The sequence below is a fragment of the Seriola dumerili genome, unplaced genomic scaffold (assembly GCF_002260705.1).
Source record: "Seriola dumerili isolate Sdu_G_001 unplaced genomic scaffold, Sdu_1.0 BDQW01000091.1, whole genome shotgun sequence".
NCBI lineage: Eukaryota > Metazoa > Chordata > Actinopteri > Carangiformes > Carangidae > Seriola > Seriola dumerili.
In genome coordinates, this window is record NW_019174346.1 from 6,757,741 (window position 1) to 6,777,843 (window position 20,103).

At 39.8% G+C, this 20,103-nt stretch overlaps 1 protein-coding gene across 1 annotated transcript; it reads right to left on the bottom strand.

The window, feature by feature from the left end:
• Positions 1-7,819: 7,819 nt before the first annotated feature.
• Positions 7,820-14,032, bottom strand: tmem218 (transmembrane protein 218). The gene is made up of 3 exons (XM_022746004.1): positions 13,560-14,032; positions 12,539-12,641; positions 7,820-8,578 (listed from the first exon to the last, which is right to left on the bottom strand). Exons 1-3 carry the CDS (start codon positions 13,667-13,669, stop codon positions 8,444-8,446), a joined length of 348 nt encoding a protein of 115 aa, XP_022601725.1. The 5' UTR covers positions 13,670-14,032; the 3' UTR covers positions 7,820-8,443.
• Positions 14,033-20,103: the final 6,071 nt, after the last annotated feature.

Below are 20,103 nucleotides of genomic sequence, written 5' to 3' on the forward strand. Positions count from 1 at the left end.
AATGTTACCAAAAAAGAATAGTTCATTTTTATTTCACTTATATTTTCAAAGTATTTCCTACATGGTCAAATTACTAAATTCAACATCTGATCTTACCTGGTGAGATGCATCAGAGGTCTGCCTGTTATTGCACAGGTACTACCTTTACACCTAAATGCGCAGGGCTGTATTGCATGACAATAGAATAATGTGTGTCTTCAGTCTCAGAAGTCGCGTGGGTTAAGAGCTCACCTTTTCTGCGGTGCGGCCTGCTCCTGTGAAGCGTGTGCTGGTGTCCGACACTGTGACGAACATGCTCCTTGACCCGGGTCTTTGACCTCTTGTCCAGTCCTGGCTCTGTTGTTGGACAGATGTCTTGGCACTTGCACCTCTGTGAATACGCTGCCCAAGTGTAGAACCAGGACACACAGAGAAGCCACGCACTGACCCGCATCTTCAGTCCACGAGTCGACACTTCCTGGATGCAAAACCAGAACCCTTACCACATCAGCTCCACAGTACCATCCATACCCTCTGCCAATTCCCTAACTGTGGCGCTCCACCGACATTCAACATGTGACCTTCCCCTATGCACCACTTTTTATTTGGAGATAGTTAAACAGTATGTTTTCTTCATATTCCTCAGACATGGCTGTGAGCTCTTCCTCCCTCCCTCTTTAATTTGGCTGCTCCTGGTCTCCACATCTCCCTCCTCTTTGGGTCCTTTTTTTCCTCTAGAGGAGGGAGACATTTGGGGGGAAACAATGATCAAAAAACAAGTTTCAGACCTCATGCTGAGCGAATAGTGAGGGGAAGGGGACCAAGGGGTACTGTCTTGTCCAACAACATCTGTGCCATTCATTCAGCATGGGATATTGGGGAGGGGGGCAGAAAACAAGGCTCAGTGTAGGGGACGGGGGAGGCGAAAGAAGGTTGAAATAAGGGGGAGGCAACACAGAGGGGCCTGTTTCCCCAAGTCAGATCAGTTTCATTAATCAAACGTCTACCATGTGACCAATCAGATGAGCCGAACAGTTTTTAAGTATGTTTTTAAGTAATTCGCCTAAATGATACCTCAAATTATGTCTAAAGAAAAAGCAACATTTGGCAAATGTCAGAAGAACAAATTTAAATTTTCTTTTTGTGTAAAGCATATGCTCAGATGTAAATCATCAGACCAGAGGAATCCTTTTTCTTTTGACAAACAACAGCTTCAAAAAAAAAAAAAAATGAGAACAAAAGCTTCTCTTTCTTTCACTTTGTTCCTTTAATGTGACGACTCTTTACACCCCCACCTAACTCTCTGCCACTACCCAACCTCCCACCAGTCAACTAGCCAAGCAAATTTGTAGCTGCCTGTCTGCACAGTATGAATCTCATACATCATCTTGGCTTGCCCATAAGAAGCAAAACAAAGTACCGAGTCAACCTTGTCAGAATGATCTGATTCAATTTCAAACACAGTCAGTCAGTCTGGTGTGAGTGGACTCCCGGCGTGTCCACAGATTACACATCAGATCTGCTCTGTGTTTTAGCTGCCTGTGAACAAAAAAAACAAAGGGACACATTACAAAGTAACGCCAGTTCCTGTATGCCCTCAATTTGTGACATAGCTGGGGTCATTTGATTGTGCTTCTCTAATCAGTTTTAAACAAAACGTTTGTGAGTGCCCTTCTGTATAGAAATATCTGCCATTTCTAAAACATCCTTTTCACAGTTTTGCACAAATTTAAGAACATTTATACAATTTTGATGGAGAACAACAATCTGAAAATAAAGAAAAATAAAGAATTTTCACCACAGGATTGATTAAACAAAATTCTGGGTTCAATAGTTCATTATCAGAGCCCACAGACTGCAACCACTACTAAGTACTACCATGACTAATAACCTGCGTATGTGTGCAAAACGGACCCAGCCAACCGTTATATAGTCTGGATCAAATGAAATTACAAACGTACGCACTTTTGTTTTAGAACAGATACAAACAAATATGCTGAATAAGATGTTAATACAGGCTACAGCTTCAGTTCAGGCTGTATGCCAGGAGAGATGACATCATTTATTTCTTTTCACCATAGTGACAAAATACCTCCAATGGTGCTGATGCTGTCTGCAGTGCCATCTTTCTGCAATAGACTTTTCACACAGCAGGCAATTTGACTTATATAATAGCAGGTGTAAGTAAAAGTAATAACAATGGCTCTGTTCCATGGAGGATGTAATAGTGAGTCATGTCTCTGGGCTGTGTATATACTCCCTATTTACGATATACTGTAGTTTATTATATTTTCTGTTTTATTTGAATGTTCAAATTCTAAATGTGAAATGTAAGCTCTGTAGTGACCTCAGAAATCCCCCCAGTGAAACAAAAAGAGTAGTGTCAGTGGCATGTACACTACTTTCTACCTGTTCCACAATGCAATTCAGGTTTCATGTGTGAAAACTGATACTACTCCTGTGAGTGAGCAAAAAGACAATACTTAGTAAGTGTAAGAAATATAAATTTATTAATATATCAATATACACTACAGAGTAAAGTATATGTGTCTATTATATAGGGAGTTGTGAATGAGGGAGTGATTTTGAGCGCAAACTAGGCCTTTATTAGGTCAGGTGGTACTAATAACATTAAAGATGGCTGTCCCAGTTAGCCAATACACTGACAATGACTCAGCATGAACAGCACCAGGACCCTGAAAGTGAATAAATTGAGACTAAATTGAGTGTATTAAGTAGCTACACAAATGTTTTTCCTACTGCGACAAGTCCAAATAAAGGTGTATTTTGTGGTTATGTCCCATGACCCTTTAGTATGTACTCTGTTAAGACTTAACAGTAAATGTCACTAAATATTTGGGCTGTAATGAGATCCACCTAAAGGCCTTATAATAACTATCCTTAATACATCATGCTCTGATGTTTTCTTTGTGATCATAACATGGTGACAGCAACAAACATGGTGAAAACACAAATGAAATAAAGGCTTAAGGATAGAGGTTGACATATTCAACAACTACAGAACACATAAAATGGCTTGGCAGGACAACCTCAGTAAAGAGAGAGAGCAGTAGAGCAGCGGCAGGTAGCCCTAGAACAGATTCATAGTTTTTCATTATGACATGGTCTCATATAAATCAAGAAAATACATCATTTACATTGGTGTAAACAAAGGCTCAATAAGATATGTCCAGAAATAGATCCATCATATGAACACTGTGGGCATCATTAGCTCACATGTTCTGGAATTGTCTGAGGGTGTCAGATTATTGGAGCAATATTTTTCAGGCCTAATCAATAACTTTGCATTAGCCGGTTGATTTAGATCCCTTGATGATGATGATGATTGAATTATAAACTCTAATAGTAAAAAACAATGTGGAACATGATGTGGTATCATTATTAACCTACTGGTACAAAGATTGACCTTTTGATTCAATTGGAAAAAGAATTATCTGACAAGTTGAGATAGTCCCTATAGACATAGCAAGTAAATAAAGAAAAGGAATATATTAAGGAACAATGTTGCATCATCACCCTTCCTATCTATTTATCAAATCATATTTTTCTCGCTTAGTTTGTACTATCCTGTTTTGAATTATCATTCTTTTTATATTTTGTCCATATGTGTGTGTGTATGTGGTTCATATTTATTCTACTATATTACTGTAATATATTTGTACAAAAACACAATACATACAGTTTACACACTGACCACAAAGAAATCTTTAAACAAACACATTATAAGTGAAGGGAGACTAAATCCACAGTCCACAGCCACCAGAAATGTGCACAGCAAATCTTTCATGCATTAATTTCAATCTACTTTGATCTGGCCCTTCTCTCCTTTTATTTTATTTTCATTTATTTTTGAGTTTTTCATAAATTTAAAATCTTGTTGTTTGTTGATACTGTCCCCCAATCAAGTCGTGATCCTCAAAAGTTACAGTCTTTATAGTGCAATATTTCCTCTTCGTGTTACTTTCCTTCATCACAGCTCATCAAGTGAACACTGTCCAGAGGAAACTTTGGATTAAATAGATAGTAACTTTGGAAGATGCCCACTTGTTTTGTCGAACTCAGGCTGCTGAACCCTTCAGATAAACTTTATAAACTTATATTTTTTATTTTTCATAAGTAATATATAATTTACATGGAAAGAGGATTGTGGTTTTTGTTCCACATTACATTGAAAGCACATTCGAAAGGGATCTGACAGTAGCGGTATGACAACAGAGATATGACAGTACTTCATCATCATCAGCGTCAGCATTAAAGAATATGTACACAATATCCAAGTGTGTCTTAAAACACGATGATTACTGAACACCAGTTTAGCTAGTATAAGATAAGGATTCATATTTCTATATAATTTCATTGGCTGTCTTAAATCACTCCACTATTGTTACTGCTGCTCTTTCTGTGCCAAACTGTGCCTAAAGGTAGGTCAGTCCAAATGCTACAATATTAATTCACAGGCAAGTCAAAGCCTATGTAACAACTGGGCATGGTCGGTGGACCACTTTGGCCACCCATGTTCAACTATTGTGAGCATGGTCTTTGATCAGTGTAGCCATTGCCTTTCTAAGCCTGCCCAATACTCAATCATGTCTTCAACACTGTCAAAATAGAACCCCCATAGGGCCAAGCTTCGGCCCACGATGGGGCGTCATGTCCGAGCAGCAGAGGGCTATTGGTGAGCAACCTGACCTCTAATCTGGGCCTTCATCGTCCCCCCGAGAGCCACAGCTTCAGTGTAATTCCTTCCAGAGAGCGAGGTAAAAGGCCAAGGCAACACTGGCATCTCAGTTTGAGGATTTCGCCCCCCTAGTGTGTGTTGCCATGATAGCATCCCCCCTGCCGATATACAAAAGTACATAATAGAGCACAGCCAGGCAGAGCTGAGAAAAAAACTCCCTTTGGCCCCAAAACTGCATAGTTTGACAAGGTCCCAGTTCATTTCCACTCTCTACCACCATCTCTTTCATAGCTTAGTGAAATACCAAGCCAGTGAACCAAACCTCCACTTGTTGGCAAATAAATCCTTATCTAATGTGTAAGGATTTAACATTACCTTGTTCATTTTAGATTTACCCCACGGAGCACTCGTCAAGTTTTATTTACCAAACTTTTTGAAAGGATGGCAAACATTGCCATCTGCTTGATTTAACATGAACTGAATCACATTCTTTTGGGATAAGTGCACCAACTTTGCCCAAAATCTTTAATGGATTTGCAGTGTTGTGCGAACTGTGTGTGGGGCGGTGACGGTATCCATATCGCTAACAGAGGGCGAGGTAGCTGAGGATGTGAATGGAAAGCCAGAAGTTCTGCTTGAGTGCATCTGAATACAGGATCTACCAGAGAGGAGCGCACCCCGTCCCCTCCGCAGTTTCAAAACCCAGCACCCTGAGCTTTCTGCTTACACCTCTTTGCCCTTGCATTGCTCTCTCTTTCTCTATCTCACCCGCCCCCATCTCTTTATATGTCCAGCTGGCTGCGCTACAAAGACTCCAGCTCCCGGTTCCAAATGATCCTCAAACCCCCACATGCTTTGTTCTGCTCATTTTCCCACTCCCCAGAGATGGAGTTTAGTGGCAAAAAATAAAATGAGGGAAGGATAGAGGGAGAGAGAAAGATGGGGGAGAGAGAACGATTACAAAGGTGAGGTAGTGTGAGAGAGTGTGTGAGAACGGGAGAGTAAGCCAAGGAGTACTGTCACATCTTCTACACCCCAGACTTCAGGGATTGCAAAGACCTTGAGTTTGTAGACTTCAAGACAGCGATGAGATGGTGCAAACATCTTTTGCACCGTGAGCCTGAAATACAAACTGTAGCAGAATGTTTTCAAAAAGGCAATTTTTTTCTTGACAAGTTAAAGTAAAAGACCCATAAGGTGTCTGTTTAAATTAAAGGTGAACCGGTGAACCAGTTGAACCGTCTCCTTCGGTTTCAGTGCCCTTAAAGCCACTTGTTTCTCTGTGCCACTTTCTGCGGGGGCTAAGATCATGTTTTGCGGTAATCATGCGGTCAATTACAGGCAACAAGTCCCTCCAGGTTGAAAGGTTTTAGATCCCCTTGCCCACTCTGTTGAATTTCTCCAGTTCCCCAGCTTGTGTGAAATCATGCGGTGGATTGTTGTGCAGAAAAGGGCCACAGTATGGAGATGTGGGCCGGAACTAATAGGATTGGTTTTGATTCATTAGATTCTCTTTCATCATCCTGGTTGGAATTCCACTCCACGTCTCCTCGGGCTTCACACTTTTAAAATGGAGGTGGGAGGGTGGCAAGTGTTTATAATTGGGCCTCTAGACTGCAAAAGCTCATTAGTCTCTGTGGAATCATCTGCTTAGTTATACCCTGTGGAATCAGCATCAGCACATGTGAATGCAGCACTGTGTTTGTCAAAAGTAATGACAGCGCAGTGCAGGATATGATTCAATGGTTGGCAAAATGTGGAACCAAAATATAGAATAGCAATGCACAATAGCAAAACATAATGATGCATGTGGCTTCTCAGTGCCTGTTGGTTACATATGTAACCTCCGTTCTATGAAGCGCCTTGAAACTTCTGATTACACACATCGACAAACCAGCAGTCAGTTAACTTAGCTTAGCATAAAGACTGGAAACAGGGGGAGACAGCAACGCCTACACTCGCACAACAACCTGTGAAACTCAAATTGTCACAGTTTTACAGTTTTTTTTTTTGTATGGACTAAACAAACAAGATAAAGCAGGTTAATTATAGTGTGCTTTAGAGGTACTGGTAGGTGGGTTATGTAATGTTTGTTCAGTGCCAGGCACAATGTTTTTCGTTGTTTCCAGGCTTTCTGCTAAGCTAAATTAGCTGGCTGCTAGTGGTAACTCTAGCGTGCAGACATGAGAGCGGTATCAATCGCTTTCATCTAACACTCAGAAAGACTAAAGAGCGTAATTCCCAAACTTGTCAAACTATTCCTTTAAAAAGTCCTCCTCTGATACAAATCAGACTGCAAGGTGTCTGCAAAGGTGCCACAACATCCTTTTTGCAAAGCACACACAAAAATCTAATACACAATCTCCAAACTTAATAGATCAATAGTTATGGACAAATCTCCCAACATAAGAAGCACTTACCTCTGTCAGTGTTGTCAGATTAATAACAAAATCAACTTTTTTCTGAGGCAAAAAACGTAATGGTAATGGTAATGAACCAAACTAATGTGGTTGATAGCACACATACATTTATGTTATAAAGTATCACCATCATTATCAGAAATCCAATAATCCATTGGGAAAAAAATGTCCAATCTAAATGCTAAAATACATGTAATCTACTGTACATATAAACTAAATGTAAAGCTCAAGCACATTTAAATGAACAAGCCATCACAAGGTACTATAGACATATTTTTCCTCCCAGAATCCAATTCATCCATTCAGTTTCGATGGATATGCTCCACAACTTGTTTTATAGCATATCGAGGCAGAACGTTCTCTCAATTCAATTAGTACTTTATTTTTTGTTTAGTGGGGGTTTCATGTGATATTTAATGACTTTCCAATATCAAATTAATGTGTGTCTATCAAACCTCTTCAACATTTCTGCAACATGAATAACAGCCATAAGGCTAGAGGATCGACAACGCAGGTAATCAGCACCCCATATTAATGCATTAATACTTCTATGCATATTGATAAAATGCTGTTAATATATTAATTGTTAATAACTGTTAGCAATACAAACACTGTATGTCAGTTGCTTTGGTGTCATACTATATTATGTCATGTTGTTCTTTGAATGATGATGCTGAAACACTTAAAAAATTATTCAAATTATCACTGAGGTGAGCTTATGCATTTATTGGCATCATTCAAATGAACTATGCAGTAAAAAAAATCCCAATATTAACACTGTTCATCAGTCAGTCCAGTTGAAGAGATAGTAATACATCTCCAGGCATTAGATGGGTGTACTTTCACAGTGCACTTTCACATAGCGCACCAAGTCACTCCTTTTTAAATGTGTCTCATGTACTGTCACTAACACCCACAACTTACTGCCTCACCTTGACAGCACTTCAGGAAGCAACATATTAGGTGGCAGAGTAGTAAAAGGAAGATAATTCACTGTGGCAACGAAACAATTTGACAACTTACACAGTGTTTGTTGACTAGGAATTAATTTAGTGCTTTACTCATGTCAAATAAAACTATTTATTCATCTTGTGTATTAAATGATACAAAATATATAAACACAGTTACTGTTGGATATTATTTCATTCCTGTTGGTTGTGCATAAACAGTCAACAACCAGCAAACAGTTGGCCATGTAGAAAACACTGGATGTCCTGCTGTTTCTGTTTGGGATGCAGTCAATGGTCTGTTTCCACATGAAGAGGGGGCTCTCGCAAGGCCCTGTTTGTCTTAAGTTGTATACTTCAGTGATGTGATCCTGGTGCCAGCTCTGACCCTGGCAGCTCTAGTGAGTTCTTAAGGCCTTGGCATAGACTGGCTCCAGGAAATGAAAGGGGAGCAGCATGAAGAACGCCACCAGGAAGACTGCGCTCACCACTGCCAGCAGCACGTAACGACCGATGAACAAAGTGTCCACTATCTGTAGAGCAAAGAAAGAGCAGCTCAGTGTTAGAAGTTCTTCATAATTACACACTAAAACATGTGTACCTAGTCAATAGTCCCGAGTGCATTGGAAACACATGACTCTTACTAAATTCAGTATTTCCTTTACTAGCCACTAGATGTCATGAGAGAGCTTTCACAAAGCCTTTGTGTGGAAACTGATATTGTGGCATAATGTGTGTCTATATACAGACATATACACACACAAGGAAAACTCCTACAATTACTTGTTGCCTTGAAAAGTTAATCTACTTTAATTGTTTTTTTCTTACTGCTACTTCAATTGGATGTTTGAGCTTCACTGTTTAAATTGATATATGCGCAGTTTGAGAATAAAATACTGTTTTTTTGTTCATCAGGCTCAAAGGGAAAGTTTCTCTGTGCTCACCTTAAATCTCAGTTTCACCAGCAGGATTTTGGGATATCACAAATCCTTTTGAAGCCAACTGCGGGTTTGTGATTTGCAAACTTGAAACAGGTCACACAAACTGACGCCAGACTTTTTTAGTGAAGTAGGAGACAACTTGTGTCTAGTTATTAAACCTTTGAAATGATATATATAAAATAGATTATGGATTTTTCAATTATTACTATTTAGACAGTCTCATTGGTTGTGAAAGTGACAGTGTAAGTGTCAAAATCAGCAAAATCACCAGTGACCTCTTCAGTAAGAACTCTCACTTTAATTTGTATTCAAGATCATAGCTTAATGTTTACTACTACTTTAAGTTAAATTAATGTTCACAGTAAGTAGTGATGTATTGAGTCAATGTACTAGATGGGGATCCTGTGCCAGTACAGACATATTTAACTGACTGCCTATCAGCCGCACATGACTGATCCATTTTAGATACAGTTTCTTAGTCTGTTGCCTTGACAATGTCGTAAAATTCACAAAAATCTAATAATAAAGTCAGTGTATGAAAATTCCCACTTAAAGTTAATAGGTCATGCATACAGCCTTGTTATGTTACACAAAAATTATCCCTGCTAATTCCCAGAATGAGAAAAATAAGCACTGGTAATGGACCACTACTTGGTACAGACCAATAATCTGAGTTTAATTTTCAGAAGCATGAGAACAGAAGAGTGGAAGTGGTGCAGCCCTACCACTATCTGCTGACTAGAACTGTGCAACTGTGCCCCGACTAACAAAGCCAGTGTCAGTACTGCCTTTCACACCTGGCTACAAGCTCTGACATAAAGCCAAGTAGTAGTATTTGATTCAGACCTGTACGTAGTAATGTGTTTGAAGACGTACCATGTTCGTTCTTTCACCGTTCTCTCACAACTCCTGAAACTAAATGCTGATTCCGGGTTCACTTTATTTTCGGATCCTGCTGTTCTTTATCTAGATGCCTAATCAGCTGAGACACAAACCACACCGCACTGCAGCTCGCCAGAGTATTACATCAATTAACAGATCTAAAGGAAATGAGGAGGCAAACAACAGATCCTTTACACTAGCACAGCCCTTTCTTAAGTTAGGAGAAGTTGGAGTTTATAGCGTTGCTATCGATAGATTTAAGCAACACTTCACTGATAGCTCTAGGTCTGTGTTAATATTTAGATCATGAGCCACCTATGAAGACGCGAATACAAACTGAGAAAACGCCTTTAAGCCAGATAATACCAGAAGAGCAGCACCCTACTGCTGACTAAGGAGAGATTTCACAGGGACTGTTGTGGAATGAGAGTAGGTGTATGTGTGTGTGTGTGTATGTGTATAAATGTGCTGGTGTCTAGGAGAGGTGGGGATGATGTATGCTGTCTCTTATGGATGCATTTAACACATCTCACTTTTTAATTTGCCAATTACGCAGTAAGCTGGAACCCAAAGTGTGGGCCATGTTTTATTAATGTGCCATTGAGCGCACGGGTGGGAGCAGGCGGGCGGGCAGGGGGGAGGTGGAGGAGTGGGAGAGAGGGGGGTCTGGTATAAACCACCCCCACTCCTAGTCTGGGACTGGCTTAATTGGCACTATGTTATTTTACTTTTGTTTAACAGCAAGGGGTTAGACATTTCTTCACAGTCTATACACACACACACACACACACACACACACACACACACACACACACACACCCACACACACACACAATCTCTCTGCTTGCAAGTTTTCAGGTTTTCCTGTGTGCTCACTACAACTTAGTCAACACCAAAACATGATGTGAATGCAAAATGTCATCTTTACCTTTATTTAAATACTGTTTATGACCATACAGATAATACTTTCCCTGTATGAAAACTGTCAGTTGACACTGATTTATTTCAGTGTAACATATCAAAGATGAGTCAGAGAGAGTAGCCGTCACATCCTCTAGTTCCCAGATTCGAGAAGCTAAACTCTGGTGCTACATGTTGCCTCTGGCTCCGTCATTTATCCCAAAGGCAACAGACTTTCTCAATTCTTAAAGATTCAATTTTAATCTTTTCTTCTTAAGGTGCTTTTCTTAAATTTTGTGTATTGTATTTTACTTCATACTGTGAGTGTTGTTGTTATGTGGTGTGTGTTTGTAGGTTTTGATGTTTAATTGAATTGCTGGATTGGCCAAAGACAATTTTCCACCTTTGTGCACAATAAAAGTTATATTCTGTTCTATACAACAATTACCTGTTAAAGTAAGCAAAAGATGAATAAATTCAATCACGCAAAAATAATAAACCACTGTGAGAAGGGTTCTTATAATTGTTATATTCTACAATCATATGGGCTACTCTCTAAATTAAATATTTCTTTTATAGAATATACCCTCCCAGTTTAGGAAAATAAAAAGCCTCTTGACATTTAACTCTAACTAAAGCAAACCATATGTGATGATCACTTTTTTCTAGCATCACAATGTGTCATTATTTCAACTGCTTTCATGTTTAACCCCTTTTAATCAATTTCTAAAGCAGGCAAGGGTTAATTTTACTTGTAAGCCTTGTGCAGAAATCCAAGAAGTCACATTTTGCTCCTTCTCTGTTGCTGGTCTGGTATCTGCCTTTGTACAAAGGCTATAAAATGTGAGCTGGCCAGGACAAGGCTCTGCTCTGCTATTTCTATGGGGTGGCAGCTTGCTTGGCAGATCTGGCCAGCTTATTGGCACGACCCAGAGGCAACATGGGGGAGTGTTTGTTCTGTGTTGCTGTTGGACTAAGATAAAGCAGAACAGGCCTTTATGACAAGCACATACACTGAAGTGCACACACAATGACACATGCTAGGTACAGGCATACAGTACAGTGAACACTGGCTTATATCAGAGTTAAGGTTTTATATGGTAAAGGTTGTTTATTTGCACCTAACTAAAACTTAAATAGTATCTATATCCTCAATCAATACAAATAATAAAAATATAATTCTAAATCATTCTTCTCCTAACAGCACATGATCACAAAATATATATTAACCTTTTTTGACCATATATCTGTGTAAAGATACATTTGTTCTGTTGTAGTCTTTGATAAGCATGAAATGTGACACTCATTTTATTTCATTCGCTGTTCTTAATTTTTGTTATTGTGCATCAAGAGAATAGACAATAATGTATATGTGCTTAAATATAATTAAATATAATGTTTTCTAATGCAGTAAATGGTCTGATGTAATCATGATGGAATATTTAATTATCATGGCTTTGTCAGGAGTAGAAATTTGAATTGCCTCTTCATGCTGTGAAAAGTCAATTCAGCGTGTTAACACCTTTCAAAACAAGCTGTTTGCTTTTGTAAAATTCTCAAATAACAACACTTATATATGGTATTTACATTTTGATATAGTACAACATACTCAGTCATACTCGAGGCAGGAAAAGAGACATGAATTTAAATTTACTGTAGTGACAATGTTAACCCATAGCCTATCGACTACAATTAAACTGACATATTAGTTGGAGTATTTGAGATTGTAAGTGTGTGTGTAGGTGTGTGAGAGCAGTGAAAGGAGTTCACCTCTATCTCTTTGAAAGGGGGAGTTGTCTCTGGGCTGCGGGGGAAAAACACCAGTGCCAGAGTGATGGTGAGAGCCAAGAGAAAAACAGGGATAACTCCTAACCTGGCAAGGCAAAACACACATACACAGGTATACAGTTAAAACATAAGGATAACCTATGGAATCCCACCACTGATCTACTGTTCTCTAAGTAAGTCTTGAAGTAAATGCAGCGTTATCCTGTAAAATACTAATCAAAACAATGGCATTCTTTATGGTGGTTTTAAAAAGTAGTTAATTTACCAATCAAGTAAATAGCACCATGTTTCACCCCATTTAAACTTTACTGTTATTGCACAAGTGTACAGTGTTTTGCAGTCACTTTGTATTCTACACAAAAATAAATATTTGCTGACTGAAAGCCTACAATACTACTACTACTACTACTACTACTACTACTAATAATAATAATAATAATAATAATATTGATAATTCAAGAGTCAGTAAAAGTAATTATTTTTCCTGGTCTCCCTGGCAAGAAATGTGGCTGATATGAGTGTTGAAACCTTTTTGTGAGAGATTCAGGCCAAAGTGTTATATATTTACACTTTATACTGTTCTATGAATCTGGGACAACTCCTCAATTTCAGACTTATTCAATTATGTTCCATCTTATGCTTTTTAGGTATTTCTAGAGATTTCCCTCCCTAAAATACGCCACTGTGGTCAATAGTAATACGTGAGCCATTCGATTTTTTGTCATTTAACTCTAATAAAACTACATGATGAATCATCATCACGCCGAATATACTAGAAAACATTACTCTTACCACAGTTGAAGTTTTTCGTGTTACAGAAGATGTGTACTTCCGCTGACAAGCAATCCAACATTCTAATGAAGGAAACTTCAAAGGAATGTGGCACAGACTGATTCATATATGAGATGGATTGCCTCGATCTAGCCTATTCTTCATCAACTTCTGTTAATATTTTTTTGTGCAGTGAATATGTGTAAGAACTGTTGTCTCTGCTCTCACTCACTTTGCGGATCCAGATGCTCTCAGCAGCATCATCCCAAACACAAGTGCCGAAATCCAAACGACCGCAACGACGACAACGCCCGTACCGAGGTCCAACACGGTACTTGCCATTTTTGTTAAACGAGTTAAGTTTCAGGGTAGTTTACTCGACACACATAGCAGTTAGAAGTTGGCAGAAAGTACGACCGATATCCGAGCCATTACTAAGCAATACTATAGTAAACCTGTAGCTATGTGGCTAGCGGTATCTACCCCACTGATGTGTGTTAAGTTAGCTATCCCTGTTAGCGGCGCTATGCTGAGACCAACAGTTGCATGCTATGTTAAAAAAGTGTCTTGTGGTGTTCGGTACGCAGTTGTGGTTGCTGGCTTTGACCACCATTTATCACAAGAATAGTCAGTTCGAATGAAAGGTTAAGCTTTTTCCTTCGCGTCTTCTGGTTCCTGGTAACAGCAAACAAGACTGTAATTGGATAAACGAACTCAAGACGAGCCAATCAAACGCGTCGTTACTAAAAAGCGAAGGGAGCGCGTGGGGAGTATGGTAAATACAGCGTCAAATTCGTCGTACTATTGCCCTCACAATTTCCTTATATTACTGTAGACTTAAAACCACCATGATGCATTTCTGTTAGACGTGGGGAGAAATTTTCCGTTTTGTCTCGAGGAGCAGGTCCTATTCTTAACTATTTTCTAATCATATCCGCGGTCCAAGATTCTGTTCCCGGGTCTTCAGCACCAGATGAGAACCTTGTCCCAGGGCTGGTTAGTAGCAGGTTATGCAAAATGAGGTGCGTCCCAGTGAATGAAACCATGAGAGGTAGAACTCTGGGTGGAGTGTCTGACGACGACAACGAAACAGATGTATGAACGAACACAGTTTTAGGTCACTGTTAGTGACCAGTGGTGGAAAGAAGCTAAGCAGCCCACATTTAGGCACACTGTGTTAGACCTACTGTGCTTCAGTACAGTTTGAGTTACAGATTCTGCATTAGTTAAAATAAAACATGATAGGCTTATAAAATATTGGTTCCCAGCCTTTTTAGACTGTAACCTTAAAAGCACTACCTGGACACGACTGCTTGCCATGTTTCAGATGTAGCCTAGTTGTCAGCAGTTGCATCAAAACAGGATTTCCCCTCTCAACTTCTCAGATGTTTTCATTTAAATAACCGTTTGAGGTCCAAAGTGGTAAAATTATTCTTTATTTCACACAAAATAGATTAAAATATACTTTTCTTCTTTTCTCTGTCCTTACGGACACTCTATTTATCTGGTTGTTAGGAACCACTGAACTACCTGAGTAATGTTAAAAGCTCCATCTCGATCAGCTTTAACAGTAAAATGCTACTTGCACATTAATTCATCATCAGTTATCAGTCTAATAATGTAGTATGCAGTGATACAATAATTCACAGGGGTGGGGATGGGTTCTATAGAAAGATAAGTTTTACTTTTGCTACACTTTATTGCTGATGACAGTTCTGTTATTTTATGTTTTTTTCTGTTATGTTTTTTGTATATATGTTATGTTTTTTATATTTTATATGAAAGACGTTTTACTTGAGTATTTACTTTTACGCAAGTAAAACATCTAAATAGCCAACTTCTCCCACCACTGCAACTAAAACTTACCCTGCCCAATTCTCCCCACTACTGCCTGTGATATGAGGAGGGGGATTTCTGTTGTAGTGTATGGTGTAAGTTATCTTCTTTTGTTTTTGTTTTTTACCTGGAAATATCGAGACCAAACAGGACTTTTTTGGTCTTAACAGAAACCTCTGTCTTGTCTAGCCATCTTCTGATCTTATTCGCAGCATCATCCCACCCGTCTTTTTGAAGCATGTAGTTATTAATGCAGACCGACAGGGGGCTGGCCAGACCCGCGTGTGTGCTCCCGCGCCGGTCCTACTGGAAGTGGCGGTGCCTCTGCGTGCTTACTGGAAGAAGACATGTTGCCTTTAAGTGACCCTCGTAAGATCCAGATATCCACCGATTAGCAATGGTTTGGATCTTGTATAGAAACAGTTTTGCCTTATTAAGAGTTCAGATGGCAGAGGGCGAGATGTTTAGAGTAATGAATGACAAGAGTAATTGTCCAATGTCTAATTCACAGCAAACTGTGTGGAGTTTGATGTTTTCACTGTTTCCCTCAGATGATGGTTTCCTCCACAATCTCAGAAACATCAGTCCGATTGTGACAGTGATGCTTAAATCAAGCAATACAAGCACATTTGTCTTTAAGTCTTATAGTCCCTGACTGGCAACCTGGCCTTGGTCTCTGGACCTGACCTGACCTCACCAAAACCTGAAAGGGTATGAGAAAATAACTTGAAGTGCAAATATTAGCTAGATGACTAAATAAATAAACAAATCTTGAAATGGATTGTACGTCGTACGCTGGTTTTATACAATATTCTCAGTGATCTAAAATATAGGCCAGATTGACTTAGATGCTATTTACCTGCAGGAGTTCATTAGCATAGTTAACATGGGGTTAAGATAATTCAAGATATGATAAAATAAGAAAAGATAAGATATCCCTTTATTAGTGGGGACATTTGCAGCCAAGTTTAACCAAGCTTCTTGCAACAAATAAGACAAAACCTGAAACTTGTCATCTCTCTTAGGCTAAAGTAATTGTAGGTTGCACAACTCTTTTCCTCACAGTCTGTTTCACATTCTCCTCTTTTCTCTCAGAGATGCTGTTGCCTCATTCTCACAGAAGAATTGGATGAAAATGTGATAATTGAATAACATGATGTGATGCTTTTTTCATTTTGTTTCCATTTTAAACACAGTATCTGTGCATGCACAATGTGATAGCGACATTATTAGTGCATTTGTGGTTTATATTAATATTTTTGGTTCTGGATTCTTATAGATGTTTAAATTATGTGTAAACTGATCTGGAACAACCACAAAGGATTAAAACAGGTGTTTGTCTTTATAGTGTTTCATCACCTCCAAGTGAGGCACCGCCATTCAACCTGAACACCAATCCGGTTGATGTCGTTACCTGTCTCATGGAGGTCCACATGTGATTGCCGTATTTCCCATGGACACTGGAAGGCATCAGCGGCCCGGTGTTGGGAAAACGGGGAGCGGAGAAGGAGATGGAGGTGGGAGGGGCCTGGCATGGCTGACGTCACCGGCTGTGTGGAGGAGTATAGGCTGTGCTGTCAGCCCAGTGTCAGTCTGATGAAGATTGGCATGCAGGTAAGCTGTCATTCATTTTCAATGTCAGTGCATGGGAGCAGGGCTTTTCCACTTCAGCGTCCTTTTTTCCCCTTCCCCCCCCTTCATTACAAAAAGCAGGACATTATTCATACAGTCAGACAGCCAGCCGGGCCAGAGTGAGGGAGAGAGAGAGAGAGGGAGAGAGGGAGGGAAAGAGAGAGAGTGAGGGAGGGAGAGAGAGAGAGAGGAAGAAGGAGAGTGGGAGGGAGAGAGAGAGAGAGAGAGAGAGAGAGAGAGGGAGAGAGAGAGAGGGAGGGAGGGAAGGGGAAGAAGAGGAGGGGGAGAAAAAAGAGAGAGGGAAAGGAGAGGAGATGCATTTTTGTGCTGGACTGAAAGACCAGTGGATTTTTTTTCTTTTGCTTGATGCGGCGTTTGGATTAAAAAAATGTCGGTTTGTGATGCAGGTATCTAGGATGTATTGAATCTCGCGGCGGATGCTTTTGTGCAAAAGGTTGCAATTTAGAGACTAATAATAATAGTGAGTGGACTGGACAGAATGAGCGCAGAGCTGCGGGGAGCTGGCGTTTTATTTCTGCGGCTTTGTCAGTTAGCAGCGGAATGCCCCATCGCGGTTAGATGATTTATAAATTAACAATCAATATGATTGTGTTGAATCTTCCGTGTAAACACCGTGTTGTGTTGTCTTTTCGCTGCTATTGCGATTTTCTTAATGTTGAAGTTACGTGTTGTGTTTTAACCAATTGGAGTAAAAAAAATTGACTGGTTAAGTTGTAGATTTTCAGTGTAAAATAACTTACACTCAGTGTTGAACCAAGTTAATTCAACATTTTGCTTTGTTCATAATAAATTTTATTCTAGACTGTAGTGTCTGTTTGTGTGTGTGTGTGTGTGTGTGTGTGTGTGTGTGTGTGTGTGTTTGTAACAAAATAAACAAATAATCCCAACATATTAACGTCAAACTGAAAAGGGAAAAACAGCTTTAGCTGGAAAATTAGTTTTTCATTGATAGTTTAAATTTAAACAAAAAAATATGCTGTCAGTTTACATGTATAACTTCTCCATTTTCTGAACAGCAGTTTTTTCAAAGCTTAACAACTAATGCCTTGCGTTTATTCCAGACTCATACAAAGCAAAAGAGCTATTTTCCTCCTTTGTCACTGTTTTAAAAGGTCAAACAGGGAGTTTAATCCTGTCCACATTTCTTTATGAATTCTCCTCCATCTTTAATTGAAATGTGTTTTGCTAAAACTATCTGCATCTTAGTGAGGTCTAATGTTTACGCTCAGCCTACCCTGCCCTGCAAAACCCCTCTAGACCGAACACTGGCCTTCTTTGTGTGCCACTCACCACTTTCTTTTTTCAGCTCACCGGTTTATACCACAATTGCCCAAATGACTATTTCACTCATAGGAGACTTTTGACTGGCATGAAATGTCGTCAGTGTCTGTCAGGTAGCAGCTTGCCTTGAACACTTGGGGCCCTGTTTGATTTGACTTTAATGATCTCGCAATTAAAAATGCACAGATTTGCAGGTTGTTTGCTGTGTTTTGGTCGTTCTTTGAGCCACACCAAGTCCACTCATCCATTCAGCCGTCATCAGTTATGATCTGAGCCCATCAGATATCATATAGCTGTACCATTACATGCCCAGATTTGGCAAACAGATGTACATTTGAGAAAAAAGTTCAGGAAATATAAAATCAATTTTACTTTTGTGTCACAGTTTGTTGTCATTTGTCAGTTGCAAAATGCTACAATTGTATATTTCAAAGTCAAGGTCCCTCACAGTAAGTGACTATACTCTGAGTACTGGGAATATCTGTGAGTACATTAGCTTAATTAAATATGCCTGAACCATTTGTTTACTAATCATCTGCTTCCCTGAGAAATCACAATGGCGATTTAGACCACTTTATTTCCCTCCATCAAACACATTCGGCAGGTGCAGAGTGCTGAGCGTGAAAATCCCATGAGGAGCCAAACTCGCGCCCCCTGTGAAAGTAAATGCTTTGAAAGACACTGTTGTTGTTGTTGTTGTAGCTGTTGAGTCGAGTCGCTGTTGAAAGACCAAAAGAGGGTCTGTTACCTTTAACACTATTCAAATGATGGTGTACCTATGTCATTGTCTCAAAGTGGATGATTCAGCTGGGAATTAGTTTTGACAGTGCACACACACACACACCCACACACACACACACACACACACACACACACACACACACACACACACACACACACACACACACACACACACACACATAAACACATGAGTTGAAACGCATCACCACCAAATCACCCTCAGTGATGTTTGTTCTTTGTTGTGCTGTACCCCACATGGCTCTACATATTGTCAGATAGGGATAATGCCAATTTAGTTTATCCCCAAACCCTGCTGAGATCTTAATTGATGATTTGTGTCATTGGACAAGCAGCCTGGGGGCATATTTGGTGCCGCAAAATACTCTGACACACTATTTGCATATTCCCATTCCTACTATATGGGTAAATTACACGATGAGGTGTGATGCTGTGCATTCCAGCAGCTTTTGGGGGGATAATCACTAATAAAGTGATTCAGTCACACTAAATGAAAGAAGTAAACAGAGCGAGGAGAGCATATGTTACAAACCAATTTAAGCATTTATGTATGACCATAAAGCAATTGAGGAAATTAAACCACGTGCAAATGTCTTGTCATTTCCTTCGCCTTTGCCTCTAATTCCACCCTGCATGGGGCCGCAGACACCAATACATCATTTTTTGAGAAGATCTAAGATATTCGTGAGGGCTCTGTAAGACTAATAGGCCTTACGTTGCAGGATTTCACTTTTTAGTGATCAGATTGTGTTATGTCTAATTGTTTTTGAAGGCCTGATTTTCTTAAATAAAGCTGGAAGAAGAGAGAGGAAGATCAGAATTATTCATAAAGCTTTAATCTGCTGGGAATCCTTAGCGGAGTGCATCTAGGTCCTGTTCCGGGCCCGTGAGCAATGTGATGTTTGCTAGTTTTCTCCTGTTCAATAGTGCAGCAATCCTTAAGACAATTGTCTTGTGTTGCATGTTTCAGCCCTGTCTGGGTCCTCACAGGTCATGCCCACTAAGCCCACTTGATCCCTATTGCTCTCAAGATGAGGCAGAGGCCTGTTTATACCGTCAGACAGCTCAGCTTAAGGACAGCCCTTGCATGCTTACCCTTGCTCATTCCACAGCCAGTGCTGCATTGGCATGGCTCTAAGTAAGCCACCAGGGAGCTGGGTCAGAGGGAGATGGATTGGCTTGATTTATGCTCCAAGAGGAGGAGCAGGCAAATTTAATGATCCTCCATACTGTCAACATCGCAAAGC

Excerpts from the sequence above, each read along its gene's own strand:
- tmem218 (XM_022746004.1), bottom strand. The coding sequence starts at position 13,669 with ATGGCAAGTACCGTGTTGGACCTCGGTACGGGCGTTGTCGTCGTTGCG. Across the intron at positions 12,642-13,559 it reads AGAGCATCTGGATCCGCAAA|GTTAGGAGTTATCCCTGTTT; the intron begins GTGAGTGAGAGC and ends TTGCCTTGCCAG. Across the intron at positions 8,579-12,538 it reads CCCCTTTCAAAGAGATAGAG|ATAGTGGACACTTTGTTCAT; the intron begins GTGAACTCCTTT and ends TTTGCTCTACAG.